We start from the raw sequence: 18,111 nt of genomic DNA, 5'->3' as shown, positions 1-18,111 counted from the left end.
CTTCTTGGCCAGTCAGAGGAGTGACGTTGGACAAGGCTTGGCGTTTCTGGGCGTTGCAACAAGGTTTGCATCTAACGGCAGCCACAACTCTTCAGCAATGGTAGCATGACATGTGCCAACGTTCTGAGTCTCGCCATTATGGCTTGGAGGCTTGTGATGGCTGCTCTCAAGTGGCGTCATGACGGTAATTGCCATATGGTGTGAGCAGGTTTCTCAACCTCGATTGGAGGATGACGTCGGATTAAATACTGTTATAACCTGCATTTCGAAAGTATAAATACCACAGTTTATTTCTATGTTTTCAGATTATCATTCATTATTCTCATCACAAATAAAGACCATAAATCACTTCTAAAACCTTTACTACGAGAAACTACAAAGATCGACTGAGTAGATCGACCAACAACAAATTACCACAATCAATTGGCCCTACTCATACACAACTTGGCCTCAAATCGCATTCTTACAAACATCACAAAAACTATCCCAAAATCGAAAATGTGTCTTCCTTTCGGACGAAGCAGCAACAACCGTCGCTACGGTGGCAGCAGCGGAGGCATGATGGGTGCTCGCCCAGTCAAGGAGGTTCACCACCACCACCACGGAGGAATGGGCGGCGGCCGCATGGGTGGTGGCCTGGGAGGAATGGGAGGAGGACGTAGGATGGGAGGAGGTATGGGAGGAGGACGTATGGGCGGCGGAATGGGCGGAATGATGGGAGGTCGACGAATGGGTGGTCGCTGCTGAGAGGGATACTGTGATTGAATGATTGAGACATGACTGTTCATGGAAGAGCATTATATGTATAATAGAGCGCAGCGTTTAATTGATAGCACAGACGATTCGACATACCGACGTAACCATGATCACGCGTCCGACATTGTTGTCAAGGATTGAATCAAGTCTTCCCACTCTCCAGGCGCTCAATCCAATACCCTATTCAGGCAACGAAATGAGCACAAATAAGTTGGAGACTTTCAAAACTTGGAAAAGCCTAGCCATGGGGCATAAGTTTTCACTTTGATCATGCTTGTGCTTGGCCGACTTGATTGTCGGCTGAGCTGTTGGACTAGATACTCTCAAGCAAACGTGATGCACTCACTTGACAATATTGAAACAACATCAGCGGAGGCCATTCCGAGCCAATAAGTTACTTGACGGATTGCTAGTCACATAAAACAAAAGACTGTCATCCGGAATCACATCCGGGACTCGCAATTCAATTTATCCTTGCGATGACTAGGTATAGGTAGTATTTGGGCATTGTGTGAAAAAGAAGAAAAAAACCAAATTTAACCCAAATACTAGACTAAGCAATTGGATTAACATCTAAGTATCTACTGCAAACGATAAATCCATAGCTGATTTTCATCACCTGCTGCATTGAATACAAACGGATGCCAATTGGCTCGGAATGGCCCCGGCTGAGCATTGTACAGTAAGTGTTTTGCATTTGCTCAAGACAAGGATCATAAAGATGACTGGAATTATGAGTAAACATAAGCGATTAGATCATAGTTTTCCAGGTAGTCTATGTAACTGGCAATTTGTCGCTGAGCGTGAATCGACAGGAACAAATCAGGGTGGGGAGACTATGTATACTCTTGGCATGCCAGAATAAAGTCGTTCTAACATTTCACAGCACAGCACAGTACGGCAGCCGACAAGAAACTCCTGGAAGCAGTGTGTGAAGCCTTTGTAATATACGTGCCTCCGAATCGGAAGCGAATCGCTGGATTAGTACTTGTGCTGAATATCACAAAGCCAAGTACAAGAGTAGGAGCAACCTACACTAGTTTTGCATGAGGCAGAGGTTAGTCTAGTGCATTAATTTACTTACGTATCCTGAAGTCTCAAGACTGATTTCTAGACTGGGTACCTATCCTGAAGTCAGTACTTCTGGGGCAGGAGAACAACGACAAGACGATGTCCAAAGTTTACTTGTCGACACAGCAAAGATCGCATTATTACTGCCGGATCTGAAGACGTTTGCCCTCTGGATGGGAGACATAGATATAGCATGTGCGTTTGTCTATACAAGGGGAGAAATATATGCCGAGATCAACTGGCGCGGGACATGGGAGCTTAACATTGGCTCGGATGCCATGAATGCATGGAACAGTGTTGCAAGGTTTGGCGGGGTGCAGCTACGCACCACTGCTCACAAGCATATCACCAAAGTCACCATGTCTCATGGTGATGCTATATATCATCTTAATTTGCCTTGCGAGGTGATCCAGCCTGCATCGCTGTGGCAGATTCGGATGGAGAATCAGTGTCGCAACCCGCCAATTCGATCCTAGGCCTAAGCAGCAACCTTACTCAGGAACAAACTCTGTACATTACACATGCCCTTAAGGCCATTAATACCCCATTCAGCACCAATGCCGGATTCTTTATGCCCCCCAAATGGTGCCATCGGTGTGATATCAAAATGAGTATTAACCCAAACAGTCCCTGCATCGAGCTGCTTCGCGACTCTCTCGGCTGTCTCTAAATCAGCTGACCAGACTGAAGCACCCAAGCCAAGTCGTGTATCGTTGGCGCGCTCAATGACCTCCTCTTCATTCTTCCATGACAGAAGAGGAAGAATGGGGCCTATAGTGTGTGTCAGTATACCGAGCATGGGAGACGCGGACAATTACTTACCAAACGGTTCCTCGACAACAATTCTTGAATCCTCAGGTGGGTTGTCAATCACAGTTGGTGTGATGTAGTACCCATTCTTAGGCTCAGGATCGAACTTTCCACCGGTGGCAACTTTCCATCCTTGTTTCTCGATGTCCTCGAAGAAGGTTTTGACTCTGTTGTACTGCATCTGGTTTTGAACGGGACCGTGGCTGGTTACTTCTTCTGATCCATCACCAAGCTTATAGTTCTTGACATGGTTGACAACGGCATCGCGGAATTTCTCATAGATTGATTCATGAACGTAGATGCGTTTGACGTTGAGGCAGATTTGACCGGAGTTCATGAATGCCAGGGTTGAGACCTTTGCGCTGTTAGTATCTTATCCCATATTGTAATGGACCAGATGTGACTTACCTTTTCGGCTACTGAGTCGATGTCAACATCTGGAAAGACAACCGCAGCATCATTTCCGCCGCTAAAGTAGTGTCAGTATGAAGTGCAACTCGATAGCTCACAAGTACTTACAGCTCGAGAGTCACACGCTTCAGTGTCTTGGCAGCGCTTTGCATGACCAGCTTTCCAGTATGTGTAGACCCAGTAAAGCTAATCTTGTCAATGCCGGGATGGCTGGTAATCCAGGGTCCAAGGTTGTCGTCTCCGCTGAGTGATTGCACGACACCAGGGGGGAAGAATTGCTGCGCAAGTTCAACGAGCTTCAGTCCACAGTATGGGGTGAATGGGCTGCGACGTATCAGGAGCTAGAACTTAATGGGGGGAGATAATGATCTTACGAGGGTTTCACAATGATGACGTTTCCTGTCAGCAGAGCGGGGGCGATTTTGGAAGCAGCAAGCATAAGAGGGAAGTTCCAGGGAACGATGGCAGCGACAATGCCAAGGGGTGTGTATCTTGTGACAACCTTTCGAGTATCGCTATCCTCAACGACTTCTTCGGTAAGATCAAGGCTCGCTTGTCCCTTGATCCAAGCAACAGCGGCATCAGCCTCGCCGTTAGCTTGCGCGACCTGTATATTTTAGTATTCGCTTCCATTGAAAGAAGGAAATGGACGTACCGGCTTTCCTTGCTCCGAGGTGAGAAGCTGAGCAAATTCCTTCTTCTGAGCCTCGACGGCATCTGCCCAAGCAAAGAGCTTTTGTCGTCGCTCCTCCCAAGGGACCTTGGACCAAGATTTGAAGGCCTTTCTCGCAGCGTCGACGGCGTTGTTCAAGTCATCTTGGGAGGCGACAGGAACTTCGGGCTTCTTTTCGAGAGTAGCCGGGTTTATACCCTGGTGGGTCTTTTGAGTAGGGGCGCTTTTGCCATTGATGATCTGGACGTAGTTGTCCTTGAGGTTGAGAGTCTTTGTGCTGTTTGTAGACATGATGAACAACGAAGAGTTATAGTTGTGTGAGTTACGATGAGAGGAGGTGGTATTGTCTGCTGCTGGCCAGTCCTTTTATGTGTTCCTATATGACATGGTTCATTCGAAACTCCCCCGCATTTGAACAGACGGCAATTTGATTCCCAGACAAATGCAGTGAGGTCGCACGAAATAAGAAAATCATGGCTACCGAATGCTATCGGGCATGACGCCTCTCTGCACGCTAATGTATGGCTCATCCACTAACATGGTCCAGTTTGAAACTGTCTCTCAACAAAAGCCGAAAGCCTCGGACCGAGATGGACGGGTAATGAAGCCGTCTTTTCTTAAGAGACTTAACGCAAATGGAACACGCTTATTAGTTCGAGTTTCCCATACATAAGTTGTATATATAACGGTCTGTCAATTTTAGCACGCTTTTATTATTGGTCAGAAGAAAGAATAGTAAGAGTCCCAACTATGTTATGAATCGACGATCCCTTTAATGCCCAATGTAACCTGACAGCCTGATAAAGTACAAGTATGCAAGCTAGTCCCCTCGTTGGCATTTTCTTCGTCCAATGTCTTACTTGCTCTGACTGCCTAAGTAGGCTATGCAGATGTGAGACTGAATATCAAGCAGCTGAGTGGCTGCCATGTTGTACTGCATATACACCGCCCCAAAATGCCCAAGGCAGATAGAGATAATCATTGTCATTGAACTAGGGTACTCATCCAGGAAACTAAACGACGGAGGCGTCAAGACTAAGGCAGGGTATCGGTCATCTCTCGTCGTTCAATTTCTTAGATGTATGGTATTGGTAGGTAAGAGAAGTCAGCTGTAGCCTTCAGGATCTAACGGTGAACAACCTCAGACACAGAGTATGGTCCAGATGGCATAATCTGACATCAAAGTGTGCCTCTTTTGCTTCTACCCAGGTGACTCCCGGTATTCCTCTCCTTTCGCCAACTTCCCGAACGCTGATTATCCTTGCACACGCAATATGGCATCACGGACGAACAATCCATCCCTATGCCAAGATTGTCAGATATGGGATAACATCGAATCATTCAAGGACTTTTGGCCAAAACGTTGGAGCTTCGTTACCCTGGACGGGTTGGCTGTTAACGCACCATGCATAATATGTGCCATTGTTAAATCGACAGTTGAGTCTCGCCTTCTAGAAATTGGAATCTCATCGAATTCTTCGGTAAGGGTTGCAACTCCTCTGCCAAACTACCTGGTCCTTCGAGATACACCTTTGCATGGCAGCTCATGGATTTTACAAATTTCAATTTCGGATGCGACAAAGACTGAAGTCTGCCTCCTTTTATTCGTGTAATTTTGGGTACAATCCGAAACGGAACTGAAACCACCGTTGTTCAGACAAGCGGAAAACATGCGCGTGCAGCCTCAGATTCGACTTGTTTATTCAAGAAGCGGATCTTCAACGCGGCTGACTCTTGCTCTCCATTGGATGTATCGATTATCTGGCGTAATACAAGTGTTGAATCAGTCATCTGTATCGTAAGCAAGGCAAGGAAAGGTAGTCACGAAGAAATACCACATACCATTACGGACTGGACCCAGCAACTCAACTGGAAGCAACCTTTTTACTCGCCTACTGAATCCTGGGGGTACAGCTTCATGCCATCTGAACACGGTCCAGCTTTTGGACACTTGTCTATTTGACGTTGCATTACTAAAGCAATGGTTGATGAGGTGTGCCGATCTACATGGCAACGAGTGCAAAAAGAACCCGACAATCAATCTAGGTACTCAATAAACCCTATATCTTTCTGAAGCCTTTCTGACAACGCCAACATGGTTTCTAGACGACTTACCCCCCGGATTCCGGCTCATTAATCTTAAGTCCATGAGCATTGAACAGCCAAAGTCCAACAAAGGTTTTGTGGCTTTGAGTTACATGTGGCCTTCAGAGACGGACTCAGAGCGAGTGCAGCTTCAGAAACACAACGTGGAATTATGGAAGAAGCCAGGTGATCTTCGAAACATATCAATGCCTCCACTCATAAGTGATGCTATGTCACTTTGCCAGAAGCTTGGAGAAACCTATATTTGGATTGATCGTTTTTGCATTGTCCAAGATGATGCCGCCTCCAAGCATGGCCAGGTTAGCGGTATGCACTAGATCTTTCGTTCCGCTAGTTTTACGCTTGTCGTTGCACTCAACGATAGAAACACACCCGGATTACCAGGATTTATCCACAGGCCAAGGGGTTCAACTATCAACAAACTTAGAATAGAACATGATTGGAAAACTCTTGTCGTCGAAAGAGGTTTGGAGTCGGTCAATTATTCCATCTGGAACACGCGAGGTTGGACGTTTCAAGAACGACTGCTGTCCTCTCGCTGCATCTACATTACTGAGCACGAAGTTCAGTATGAGTGCTATGTAGGATATGCATCCGAGATATTTACTCACAACGCCCCATACAAGACCAGTAGGCGATCTCTCTCACATCCGTTGACAAAGCGACCCGTCAGTCAGCTTCCAGGCTTTTGTGCTTCAAGGGTGGCCAACTTTCACATCACGGAGAAGACCTCCATCTATGATTATATGAGATTAGTGCGGGACTACACGAGGCGAAACCTTTCATACTCTTCAGACATATTGAACGCGTTTGCTGGTGTCGAGAGACGTCTCAAGGATGTATAGGGGTCACCCTTCCACTTTGGACTACCCGAAAAGTATCTTCACATTGCACTCATGTGGCGGCCGAATGATACATCGACCCTCAGAATGTCGGATATGTCGATTCCAAGCTGGAGCTGGGCAAGCGTCACAAATGGCATCAACTATGATTGGCTTTTAGGGGGGGAAAAGGCCACTCGAGTGGTTAGTCTGGTGAGTTTCTACTATCAGAGCCATGAAAATGGTCTCCAAAAATTGGATGTGCAAGAGTGGTGGGTAATGAAATATGCCCTGTCCGAGGACACTCGGTTTCGGAAACAAGTGTCTCTAGTACAATCAAATACCAATAGACTATGGGAGGAATGTCCGGAAAACCCATGGCAGGCACTTGAGCGACAACAGTTGCATCCTGACGCGTGTCAGATCGCCGCTAATTTACCTGGCTGTCTGGTATTCAATACTACAGTCACTCGACTGGATGTTGACCAGTTGCTGCTAGGTGATATCTATGACGTTCCTGATGAATTCCGGGAAATCATGCCGAACTCAGATGATCGAATTCTTGATCTGATAGCTGTCTCTGACACCTTTCGTAGTTATCACGAAACACAAGGTCAGTGGCTGAGGCCTGACGAAAGGATAACGGCGAGTGATGATTTCCGCAGGTGGCAGCTGCTTGTCATGTTGGTTGCAAGGGATGTGTCTCAGCCATATGTCGCCCGTCGTCTTGCAGTTGGTTATGTAAACACTCGCTGCTGGGAGGGTTACACGACATGTTGGGAGACTATAGTTCTCTGTTAAATAGACCGACGAGTTGTCCAGTAGGTCTTGGGCAGCTTCTATTTTGTTCCATTAGCATAGCAGACACAGCGTTCTATCCAACATTTCCTAGTCACAGAAAGGCCCTATAGCTAAAACAGTGCTGGTACATCCCAGATCCATAATCCAGTTTCCGGTGACTGTGAGAGAAGGTGGCGACGGAACTCGTCCAATTCAGCAAGGTGATAGGTAGGTTGCAGTCACTCACTTAGTTGAGCAATGACTTCGTGGTCCGGTGGCTTGTCTTTATGGTTGATCAAATCATATTCATCTGCCGTATTTGTAGACTTCTGCATTTTAGAAAGTTTTGGTAGATCAGCAAAGCTGTGAGGGGAACAAGAAGGTGTCCAAGGTGGTTTTATTTATGCAGGTTCACATCCTTTGCCGTGTAAATCATGTCTGAAAATATGCACGTTTAAAGAAGTTCACCACAGCCCAATATGTCTATACCTACTCACATGATAAAAAGCTTTCGTACAAAGTATTATCATTTCTCAATTTTAAGATAATCCAAATTCAGAATAGCCAGTAATCTGCTCTCGGCTATCAACAATAGAGTTTAGCTGTTTTGTTCAACTGCCGTCTCTGGAGAGACCTTAACCGACATCTCTGCATTTTAAAAAATGCGTTAGGGAGTACCGGGTTGAACTGCTGACTTACGTGCAGCAGGAGGTACCCCCTAACAAGCAGGGATCGTGCCAGTCAGAATGTGGATATCTTTACAAACGTCAAGCGAGGCATAAGTTACCACTAGACTCATACAGGAAGTGATCATTATGATTCATGCGTCGTCAGTCACGGCTTCGCCGGAACATGAAATAAACCTAGGTTGAGAAGAAAAACACATTGGAGCTATGAAAACTGCAACAGTATAAAGTAGCCCAAGAAAGATGAAAAGTTCTCATCAATAATCAAGTTATCAGTTGATTCAAGACTCGAAAAATACAAGAGCCACAAAAATCAAAATGAGTTACTTGAAAACCAAATGCGACTATGTTGACCTCACGGCTCCTTTCACACCTCTTCCGAAATATGGCCATTACTCTAAAATAACGCCCGACTACCAGCAAGTAGAGCCGGAGATCCGAAAAGCCCGTGAGGCCGAGAACTGTCTCCCAGACATTCCAAGCTTTCGCACCATGATGGGCGATTCAGACGCCGTAATGCCCCCAGGCGGACCTGATCGATACAAAGATATTACTACAGAATTCATCGATATACCTACCCGCGATGGTACCGAAATCGAGCTCAAGGTTTATAAGTCACACAAGGTGAACAAGAATGCAGTTTTGATGTATCGTATGCATGGAGGAGGCTGGTGTATTGGACGACACGAAGTCGATGGCATTGAGAATGTTTATGCAGCAATGAATCCCAATGTCGTTGTTGTGAGTGTGGATTATCGCAAGTAAGTTTCGCTTGAATCTTTGCAAGGATAGTCTGTTGACGAGGCCAGGGCACCTGAACATCCATTCCCAACACCAAGCAATGATTGCTACGATGGACTCCTCTGGGTATGTTAAGCCGGGACTGTAGACTTGCAGGACTCCCATACTGACAGGATTTAGTGCAAAAATAATTCAGACAAGTTGGGAGTCGACCGCGAAAGGATCATCCTTAGCGGCGGCTCAGCCGGTGGGCAACTCGTGAGTAACACTTACTCTACAGCTTTTACAATGACTGACATTTCTCAGGCTGCTTCCCTCACTTTAGAATGTCTGAAACATGGCATCACCGGCATTGTTGCCCAGGCTTTACACTTTCCACCATCATGTCACCCCAAGTTCTTCCCAACGGACAAGTACGAGTATGGTAGCTACGTCCAAAACTGTGACGATGCCATTCTCAGTACACAGCGCATGGAGACATTTTACGATGCGTATGCTCCAAACGTCAAGCCAGATTACAGGCACTCGCCTCTTCTAGCTGATTCATTCAAGGGTCTTCCCCCTACACGTAAGTTTTGTCGTCAGATAATATAGGCCAGTTACTAACAAGTTGCAGTCATCCAGTGTGCTGGTGTTGACCCTCTACGCGATGATGCCTTTGCACTAGCTGAAGCACTAAAGAGCGATGGAGTTGAGGTGGATATATACTGCTATGCTGGTCTTCCTCATTGGTTTCCTGCTGTTTTGCCTCATATAACAGAAACTTTTCAATTTCTTCAAAGGTATACTGACTTTGTAGAGAAACATTCGAGAAGCTGATGAATTACGGAGCCAAAAACAGGAAGATGGGGCGGCTTAGATGAGAACATGTTCCACTTTCTTGTATGATAGTCTATATCAGTTGTCCAATCTAGATACGCTGATCTACTCTGACTGTGTTTCATGTCGTCGCTGATCTGAACTAATATAGTAAACACCCTTTCTAGCTTGAATCAAAGGGTCATTTGAAGACTTGATTCCCTCAATACCTCCCTTCTCTGGGTTCGGGTGAAATGCAATATGCTGTTGTTGAGCAGCGTTGTCATCCGAGACCTTGTTGATCTCCAATCTACCAACAGTAACATACTCCTTACTCGTGTACGGCTTGGTAGCATCATCCAGAACATCATCAGGGCCCGCAATGTGTGCTTGAATAGTGAGGACAAGTGGCTTGCTTGGGAATCGCTCTCGGAGATCATCCTCCAAGTAGTCATTTCCAAGCTTCGCTAACGCTTGCTTATCCTCGGGTGTCTTGTTGGGGTATAGATGCTCCCCATCAACAGGAACAAGGCGGTATCTGACATTGGTGACTTTGCCGTCCTTGTTGGTAAGAACGTGAGTGTTGGGCTCATAATATGTGATGGTGCCGTAGTTGTGAGGGTTGGGCTTTTCAGACTGGACAAAAACCAAGGCTGACTTGTGATCGGGGTTTCCAAGGAAGGACGCAAAGGCTGCGTGGGCTTGATCATAATCATTCTTTTCTTTGGAAAAGTCGCCGCCTGCGGCCTGGGCTTTCTTGAACATAGCTTCAGTATAGCCATCCATTCCAAAAAGCTTGAGGAAGGTCAAGAAGTCTTCTCCGTTTCGGGTTGCAAATCCATTGAATGAGTGGGCGATCAGATCTGTGTGTGTGTGATCATCAATCTGGAAGCGAATGGCGACACCCTTGGGAGTAGCACCATCGGCTACGTCAGAGACATGAGGCAGGCCACCACCAACTGAAAAGCGAGCGATGACTTTGGTAGAGGTATTATTGAAGTGAGCGGCCGTGGAAAGACTCTTAGCTTCCTCTGTTGGCGTGAAACTTCCTTCCACAAGAATACCTTTGGCATGGGCTATCATTTGCAATAGTCAGTCTTGGTTACAAATCACAATTTCAGGGTTACTTACTTGTTCGGTAGCCAGGATGTTTTCCGAAGATTCCTTGCATCGCAGTGACCAAGTGCTGAGGCAATTCATCTTTCGATGGCTCTGGCTTGTGGCACACAGCATTCAGGCACGCATGGGACTTGTGGTCCGTAGCATCATTGGCAAGGCCAACTGTGATGGTGGTTTGAGGAACAACTTGGATGGACATTGTGAATAACTTGTTATTGGTATGTGATGACTTGTAACTCGAAAGGAAGCAATGTTATGATGTTCTTCAAGATGCGGAGTTGACAGGTATTCCAGTCTGGGGCTGAAGGGTGGGAAAGCCGGTTATAGAATGAATTGAAGCTGTGAATCTTGGACATTCCACCAACAATTAACCAAGGTGTCCAAAAGAGGAAGAGTAGTAAGCCTAGATGAGATACGGCCTGCGGCTGAGCATAGTCTCCATCCAGATATGTGATATGTGCAGCTAATCACACCGATAATGCGCAAATGTGTTTCAGCTGGCCACAAACACACGTCAGACTAGGCTTCAATATTCAAGTAAGTAGATGATGAAGAAGACCAGTCTAGAATAGCCGACCCTTGCATTGAGGCTTACAACGTCTCAGTTTTGGTCACGTCGCTGCAACGTCGGGACATAGACTAATGAACGACATAGAGAAAAGACTTGCAGTAACGCCCGTTGAATTACTGTTTTGACGGCTTCAGCTCGCCATGATTGATTCAATAGTCTCAGTGGTTCTGAGACAGAATAACGGAGATACTTTACCGGCTCCAGTTACTCCGAACACAGAGTAAAGCCCCAAGGCACATTTCTCATTCGGCATATCACAGTAGACGTCCATGCTTCAAATTTTCTCCTTTGAGCGAAATTATGTACATTGGAAATCTGTTAAAAAGGAAGCTCTATAGAAATTCTGCCAACTTTTCTCATACAGCAGGGGTAAAGAGATTGTCGTATCTGACAGCGAAATTGTGATGGTGGCGTCGGCGGCAGGGATTGGTAGCGAAGCCGAAATACGCGAAAAGAGTGATTATGATTATGCCTGAGTTGATTAGATAAACCGTTCGTCATTTCATGATACACAAACAGGGCTGAATGCGTAGTCAGATCTCTGTCGGCTTACCCGTACTTGACGAACGATATGTCGAACCGAGGTTGTACTGCAGAACGCGTTAGTCCATTCTCAGTAGGTCTTCACACCGACATCTTTCATTGCCATCACAGTGATCATGCATGTAAGAAACATACCACGTAGGGCTGTGTATGTCTGCTATTGAGTAACAAGACATTCATGAACTTATGGTCCTTCGAAATGGCTCTGAGCAAATTGTGTCTGCATATGGTGGGCCTGGTATATGTCTCACATCAAGGCTTCTAGACCATTATTGCTAACCGAGCTCACTAGCCAGCTAGCCACTGAGGAGAGACTAAACCGGGATGAGGCCTTGAAAGTCGTTAGCGCCATAGCTAATGTAGGTGATGACCAAAGCCAGAACCTGGATTTGCTCATCTTCCCTCTTCTATAGCCTGGGAATTCTAGACGTAAGAATTGGCTTGTCTCACGTCAGCAGGTATCACTTTCTATCGGAGTTGCCTGAACCGTTTGTTCCACAACCAACTGGTGTTATCAGCTATGTCCGCCATAGTGGAGAACTTTATTGAATAACGCCTTGCCTCAGCCCCGATTCTCGGTTCAAGGGTTCTACAGGGTTGGTGAGAATGCTCTATGGAACATTACTTCTACGACTTTCCACATAAGTCTGTATCTTGCGAGACATCACAAGATCAATTGTGGCTGACGGTATATCCTACCTGTGGTTGGCTGATTCTAGAGACGTTTTGTGACCTATGGCGGGCTGAAATGCATGTTTCAATAGCTGCACTGCATTCTTGTCGATAGTCAAGGGGGTCTAAACGGTTTGTTTGTAGTTACTTGGTTCCGAAGGGAGTATTTCGTGTTATCCACGTGTTTGGTTGGTGATACTGAGATTGCAACGTTTTTCCCTGTCAAGATGACATCTGCCGAGGGCTGTTCTTCCTCGAACAAATTGGAATCCAATCTGCCTTTAAGCAATCGAACAACTAGGACCTGCATCAGCATTTACGATATATAGAGGCTGCAACCATCGCAGATTATCGCAATTATTCAACTCATCTCATCCTCTCAATATCTTTTCAACTTCTCTCATATACTTGCTATTGAGCGAACTCTTACATCATGTCTGCAGTTGCCAGTCACGTTGTCCCACCCAGGTCCAAGCTGGACTCGATCCTGAGCTCTGGACTCGAGCACAATATCGACCACGATCCTCTTGAGGTCTGGGACAAGGGTGTCTTTCTTAATGAGCTTCTCAAGCAAGGTATTGCACTCAGCACTAATGAAAACGGAACTCTTGACGGAGAACTTGTTGCGGACGAAGGTCTCAAGAAGGGATCCTACAAGGGTACCAGACTGGCCTTGACTGAGATCTACAGCATTCTGGAAGATGCGTATGGAAGCCTGAATCTTGCAGTTTACCTCAATCTGCTAACAACTTCATAGTGCTGTATCCCATTTTGATAAGCGCGGCTATGAGCCAATCTTTCCTGTCAAAAGGGAGCTTGACTTGAAGAAACGCATCTATCAATGGAGCGACGGAACTGACGGCTATCCTCCTCACTTGAAGGTTGATGGTAATGATGAAGCCAACCTCCCCGCTGACGAGCGACAAAGCAAGCCAGGCTCCGCTAGATCAGAGGGAGTTGGACAAATCTTTGATATGCAAGAAACGGCCTTTGTATCCAAGATTGCACAGGCAGTTTCATTCATTATCCCCAAGGATATCGACCACGAGAATACTCCTTACAAAGGTCCTACTCTTGCCGACGTTGAGAAGTTCAACAAGGCTCAGTTCCCAAAGACTGATGGCGACGCCTCCAACCAGGATAACCTCAACAAGGCCGCGGATATCATGAAGGGCCGTAACATCGGCGAGTATGACGACTGGTACTCTGACGCCCGGTTCGCCCAGCAGCACTTCAGCGGTGTCAACCCCAGCACTATCGAGACTGCTTCCCAGGACAAGATCAAGGAGTATATCAGCGAAGCCCAGAAGCAAGGCCTCGACAAAGTGAAGGCAATTCTTGAGGATGGAAAGGACATTCTTATCCAAGACTATTCCTACTTCCGAGAGGCTACCGGCGCTACCAATGAACAGATTTTCCAGAACACGGTGTACGAACTCAAGGGTACAACACCAACTGGAAAGACTACTAGCCGATACGCTGCCGCCTCTGTCGTTATCTTCCAGCTTCACGAGGATGGACGACTTCACCCGTTGGCTATCACACTCGACTACAAAGGTTCACTGGACAACTCCATCACCATCTTCAACCGAAGACTCTCTCCAGACGACACTTGCGATATTGCTGAGAAGGAGGATTGGCCTTGGAGATACGCCAAGACTGTTGCTCAAACCGCTGACTGGGCGAGACACGAGGTCGCCACTCATCTTGTCGATACGCACATGATCGAGGAAGCCATTATCGTCGCAACAAACCGAATCATCCCTGAAGGCGAACTCCTGTACGAGATTCTCAGCCCCCATTGGTTTAGAACCCTTTCTTTGAATGCTGCCGCACGCAAGCTCCTGGTCCCAGGTGTCATTGCGAGAATCGCTGGCTTTGGACCAACGAGCCCTTCTCTCGATTTCAAGGGTAACAATGCCTTTAAGCTGATTGACTGGTCATACAAGAACTTCAACTTCCAGGACAAGTACATCCCCAACGATCTCAAGAAGCGTGGCTTCGACATCAAGGGAGACAAGAGTGGCAAGTACAAGAACTACCCTTACGCCAACGATATGTACCTGCTTTGGGGGATCATCCGCAACTTTGTCAAGACCGTGATTGAGTCTCAGTACACATCAGACCACGTCGTTCAGAAGGATCCTTACATTGGCGGCTGGTGCAAGGAGATTCAGACCAATGGTCAGATCCCAACGTTTCCCACCATCACCACTGTTGAACAGCTCATCGACGCGGTCACCATGTGCATCCACACAGCTTCGCCACAACACACTGCTGTCAACTATCTTCAGGACTATTACTACAGCTTCGTCCCAGCCAAGCCACCTGCTCTCTGTACGCCCCTGCCCCAGGACCTCAGCGCTCTGCAGGGCTACACAGAGAAGGACCTCACTGCAGCTCTGCCTATCGGTACCGAGGATATGAAGTGGAAGGACTGGCTTCTGGCGGCGCAGTTGCCCGAGCTACTGAGCTACAAGGTCCAGCAAGACTACAACCTGATTACCTACGCCAAGTCGCTGTACAATGTCAACAAGAACCGTACTATCACTGAAAACACCAAGTTCAACTGCAAGACTATCAAGAAGGCTGCTGCCGATTTCTACAGTCATCTCAAGAGCGCTGGAGTGGAGTTTGAGAACTATTCAAAGGGACAGACTGCAGGCACTGTTGAGTATCCTGTTCTGCAGCCAGAGACCACTGCCATTTCAATTTTAATCTAGATGGTCATCAGCTATCACTCTGAAGAAAAGGTTTCTTATCTTAGTTAAGGTTTAATTTAATTAAAAATGCGTTCTGTCAAGTGCATCTACTCGAAGACAATTTGAAGTCTTAAGAAACACCTTGGGCTTATGAACTTTCTCGTCTCGTGACAGAACGATTTGTCTGTCGTTTGACACTTTTGATTGTGAGCCTAAATCTGCAGTGAAGTTTTATTGTAATGGGTAATGAGTTGATTGATGTTGTGTTGCAGGAGGAAGAAACAGCTACTGTGTGTACAGCCCAGGAGAACATTTTTCTATCACATACGTGTTCTTGTTGGGAAGGCTGGTCATTAGGAAAAAAATGATTTGATATGTTGAGTTATTGATCCAGATGGATCTAGGGTTAAATATTTTCAGTATATTGAGGAGACTGGGCTCCGGCTTATAGATCATAAAGTAAAAAAGTAATACGTAATAATAATCATAACCCATAGCTCATTATATGTCATGTAAATCAAGCGCTTAATCTCTATAGAACATTCCAATGTCTATCAAATTACAGCAGGCCCATCTGTGAAAGCATCCAAAAAGCTCATATCAATACCCTCCAACGTCCACGTATCTGGAACTGAACTATCTGAAAGAATGTGTGGACCTTCACCATGACCTGCACCGCCTTCGGAACTATGACCTTCAGTGAACAGCAATGATTCAGCAATTTCAATATCAGAAGAAGTCCCTGTCACACTATCATCTGCGCTTCTGGTACCGCTATTGTTCACCGGTACACTCCCCCAAGGGAGTTCTAGCATGGCCGGCAACGGTTCCTTTCCTTCTGGATCGCGACGCAAGATTCTTATCACAGGATAATGGGGAAGATGAATCTCTAACTCGGTGCCGTCGGTATTGGCTTTGACATGATGCCCTAAGCTCCCATCTTGCATGGCACCCTCTGCGAATGAGACACTGTACCGGACACCAGCTGCGACGTTGTCCTCCATAGCAAGAAGGTAGTGAAGAAGTGTTGCCAGCCGTTTGTAAATATCGTCATCAGAATCCTTCATTCTGTTCTCTGCTATAGATAGCACCTGCTCTAGCAGACCTCGATCGCTTAATCGCTGTTGAACAATAAAATGGTATCCGTTATCTTCGATCCTTTTATTGCGATGATCACAAAGTATGTGACCAAGCGCCAATGCGGTAGATGCCATGAAAGCGATTAGGTCAGTGCCTCGGCAATACGTCCTTGTTTGAGGTATCATGCGGACCGAAATGAAGCGCGTCAAGATTTCTCGACTTGCTGTTATGGCAGTAAGCTTGTGATAGCCGCAATACTCTTTACTACCAACTTTCAGTAGGTAAGGCATGTGTAGTTGGAGCACAAGATGATATTGCATAAAATGGTCATTGAAGCGAAGCGTTTCCTGGATCCTGTCGGCAAGTTCTAGATGTGATGCAAGAGTGGGCATGATCCACCATTGCGCCGGCATAGACGTACAAGCATCTCGGAGAATCTTATCGATCTCTTTAGTAATGTTCTGGTCATAGATCTCTGATGGTTTCCTATTCAGGAGCTTTCCACAGGCGACAGAGCAGAGATTCTGCAACTTCCGATTAGGTGCGTACGATTCAAGTTCTTCCACGAGAGGAATTGGTTCATCTGGCGAGCTTTGTGGAAGGCCAAGCATCATACACAGATACCTGTCAAAGTTGATGAGGCGAAACCACAAGTCGTTGACATTAACTGCAACGCCTCGGAAAGAGAATGGGACGATTCCCTTGTTCAAGCCCATCACCTGGGCAATCGTGACTGCCCGGCGAGCCGCAAACCAAGATCTGCGTAGATCTCCCTTATAGTTCGTGTACAGACCCTGGAGCATTATACACTCTACACCTTCAAGCGAGGATACCAGGTCATCATTGCAGGTGACCTTGTCATGTGCAACTTTGACCAAACGATCCATTATTGTCTCCCAGTTGAGGCTGAGCTTTTCAAGGTGTTTTTCTGATGCTATCGGCACACCTTGAAGATAAGTAGCCAAGATGAGCATCTTTCGGGCCACGAGGACGGGATGTGATCCGCGTGGTGGTAAGCGAAGAAGGCTGGTTGGAGAGGGGAGACATGAGGGTTGATTCTTTGACGGTGCACAGGTGAGTGCGCGAATAATTTGCGATGGCTCAACTGGAAGGTCTAGGATGATTTTCATGTCATTCGGGTTGGGCCAAGCGGCAACAAGCTCGTCGTACAGAACATGGTGTTCATCGTCTGATGGAAGCGACGGTGATCCATCTGATTCCAGTGAGACATTTGGAATGCCTTCCTGTATTATTTTAGTATTTAATCCATAAGTTGAGTGCTATTGAACTTACCGCAGATAAATCTTGGTTACCGATATCGATATTGATCTGAGTGGTGGTTGTAGGTGAACCAGAAGTTCTTCCTTCATCATGACGGCTTTGCTGTGTTGAGCCTAAGCTCTCTATAGAATCAAGGGCATCATGTGACCTTGTCCCATCTCGGGAAACCTTTAGTAAGTGCTGTACTAAGGCTTCGACTTCCCCAAGGCGATCCACCACATGCTTGTTACTCCCCAGTGGAGGCGGGCTTTGTTGGACATCCTGACTAAGGCAATCCGTGCCACGCCTCTTGCAAGAATCGCAGATGCCAAGGTGATCAGAGTATATGCACTTTGCTTTGCGGCGCTTGCACTCCCAGCATGACTGTGTCCCCTTCCGGAGTTTCCGTCGTTTCGGGGCTGGGGCCGATCCGTCTTCCGAAGGCCGGAAAGCGGTTGAAATATGATGGTCATCCAATGAAATATGGTCACCCATTTTTGATAGTGGCATT

At 46.5% G+C, this 18,111-nt stretch overlaps 7 protein-coding genes across 7 annotated transcripts; 4 read left to right on the top strand and 3 right to left on the bottom strand.

Moving 5' to 3' along the window:
* The first annotated feature begins 325 nt into the window (after window positions 1–325).
* Window positions 326–875, top strand: FGSG_02221 (uncharacterized protein). The gene has a single exon (XM_011319812.1). It carries the CDS (start codon window positions 499–501, stop codon window positions 745–747), a length of 249 nt encoding a protein of 82 aa, XP_011318114.1. The 5' UTR covers window positions 326–498; the 3' UTR covers window positions 748–875.
* Window positions 876–2,305: 1,430 nt separating this feature from the next.
* Window positions 2,306–4,012, bottom strand: FGSG_02220 (uncharacterized protein; the record flags this gene model as incomplete). Its single annotated transcript, XM_011319811.1, has 6 exons — window positions 2,306–2,598; window positions 2,650–2,992; window positions 3,046–3,106; window positions 3,157–3,372; window positions 3,423–3,655; window positions 3,704–4,012. 6 exons carry the CDS (start codon window positions 4,010–4,012, stop codon window positions 2,306–2,308), a joined length of 1,455 nt encoding a protein of 484 aa, XP_011318113.1.
* A 635-nt stretch (window positions 4,013–4,647) lies between these two features.
* On the top strand, window positions 4,648–7,449 carry FGSG_12095 (uncharacterized protein; the record flags this gene model as incomplete). The annotated part of the gene is given in 7 exon segments (XM_011319810.1): window positions 4,648–4,816; window positions 4,931–5,202; window positions 5,379–5,519; window positions 5,662–5,767; window positions 5,828–6,133; window positions 6,212–6,666; window positions 6,673–7,449. Coding segments are annotated over 7 exon segments (2,226 nt in total).
* A 983-nt stretch (window positions 7,450–8,432) lies between these two features.
* Window positions 8,433–9,674, top strand: FGSG_02218 (uncharacterized protein; the record flags this gene model as incomplete). Its single annotated transcript, XM_011319809.1, has 5 exons — window positions 8,433–8,855; window positions 8,907–8,981; window positions 9,036–9,113; window positions 9,162–9,423; window positions 9,472–9,674. 5 exons carry the CDS (start codon window positions 8,433–8,435, stop codon window positions 9,672–9,674), a joined length of 1,041 nt encoding a protein of 346 aa, XP_011318111.1.
* An 80-nt stretch (window positions 9,675–9,754) lies between these two features.
* Window positions 9,755–10,971, bottom strand: FGSG_02217 (uncharacterized protein; the record flags this gene model as incomplete). Its single annotated transcript, XM_011319808.1, has 2 exons — window positions 9,755–10,729; window positions 10,785–10,971. 2 exons carry the CDS (start codon window positions 10,969–10,971, stop codon window positions 9,780–9,782), a joined length of 1,137 nt encoding a protein of 378 aa, XP_011318110.1. The 3' UTR covers window positions 9,755–9,779.
* Window positions 10,972–12,991: 2,020 nt separating this feature from the next.
* FGSG_02216 (uncharacterized protein) lies at window positions 12,992–15,281 on the top strand (the record flags this gene model as incomplete). The annotated part of the gene is made up of 2 exons (XM_011319807.1): window positions 12,992–13,263; window positions 13,316–15,281. 2 exons carry the CDS (start codon window positions 12,992–12,994, stop codon window positions 15,279–15,281), a joined length of 2,238 nt encoding a protein of 745 aa, XP_011318109.1.
* Window positions 15,282–15,814: 533 nt separating this feature from the next.
* Window positions 15,815–18,095, bottom strand: FGSG_02215 (uncharacterized protein; the record flags this gene model as incomplete). Its single annotated transcript, XM_011319806.1, has 2 exons — window positions 15,815–17,584; window positions 17,634–18,095. The coding sequence occupies 2 exons, from the start codon at window positions 18,093–18,095 to the stop codon at window positions 15,815–15,817; spliced, it is 2,232 nt and encodes a 743-aa protein (XP_011318108.1).
* Between the last annotated feature and the right edge of the window lie 16 nt (window positions 18,096–18,111).

This window comes from Fusarium graminearum, chromosome 1 (assembly GCF_000240135.3).
Source record: "Fusarium graminearum PH-1 chromosome 1, whole genome shotgun sequence".
NCBI lineage: Eukaryota > Fungi > Ascomycota > Sordariomycetes > Hypocreales > Nectriaceae > Fusarium > Fusarium graminearum.
This window is presented reverse-complemented; position numbering and strand designations above follow the sequence as displayed.

Bases quoted from the DNA above. Each gene is read 5' to 3' on its own strand.
- FGSG_02221 (XM_011319812.1), top strand. From the start codon at position 499: ATGTGTCTTCCTTTCGGACGAAGCAGCAACAACCGTCGCTACGGTGGC.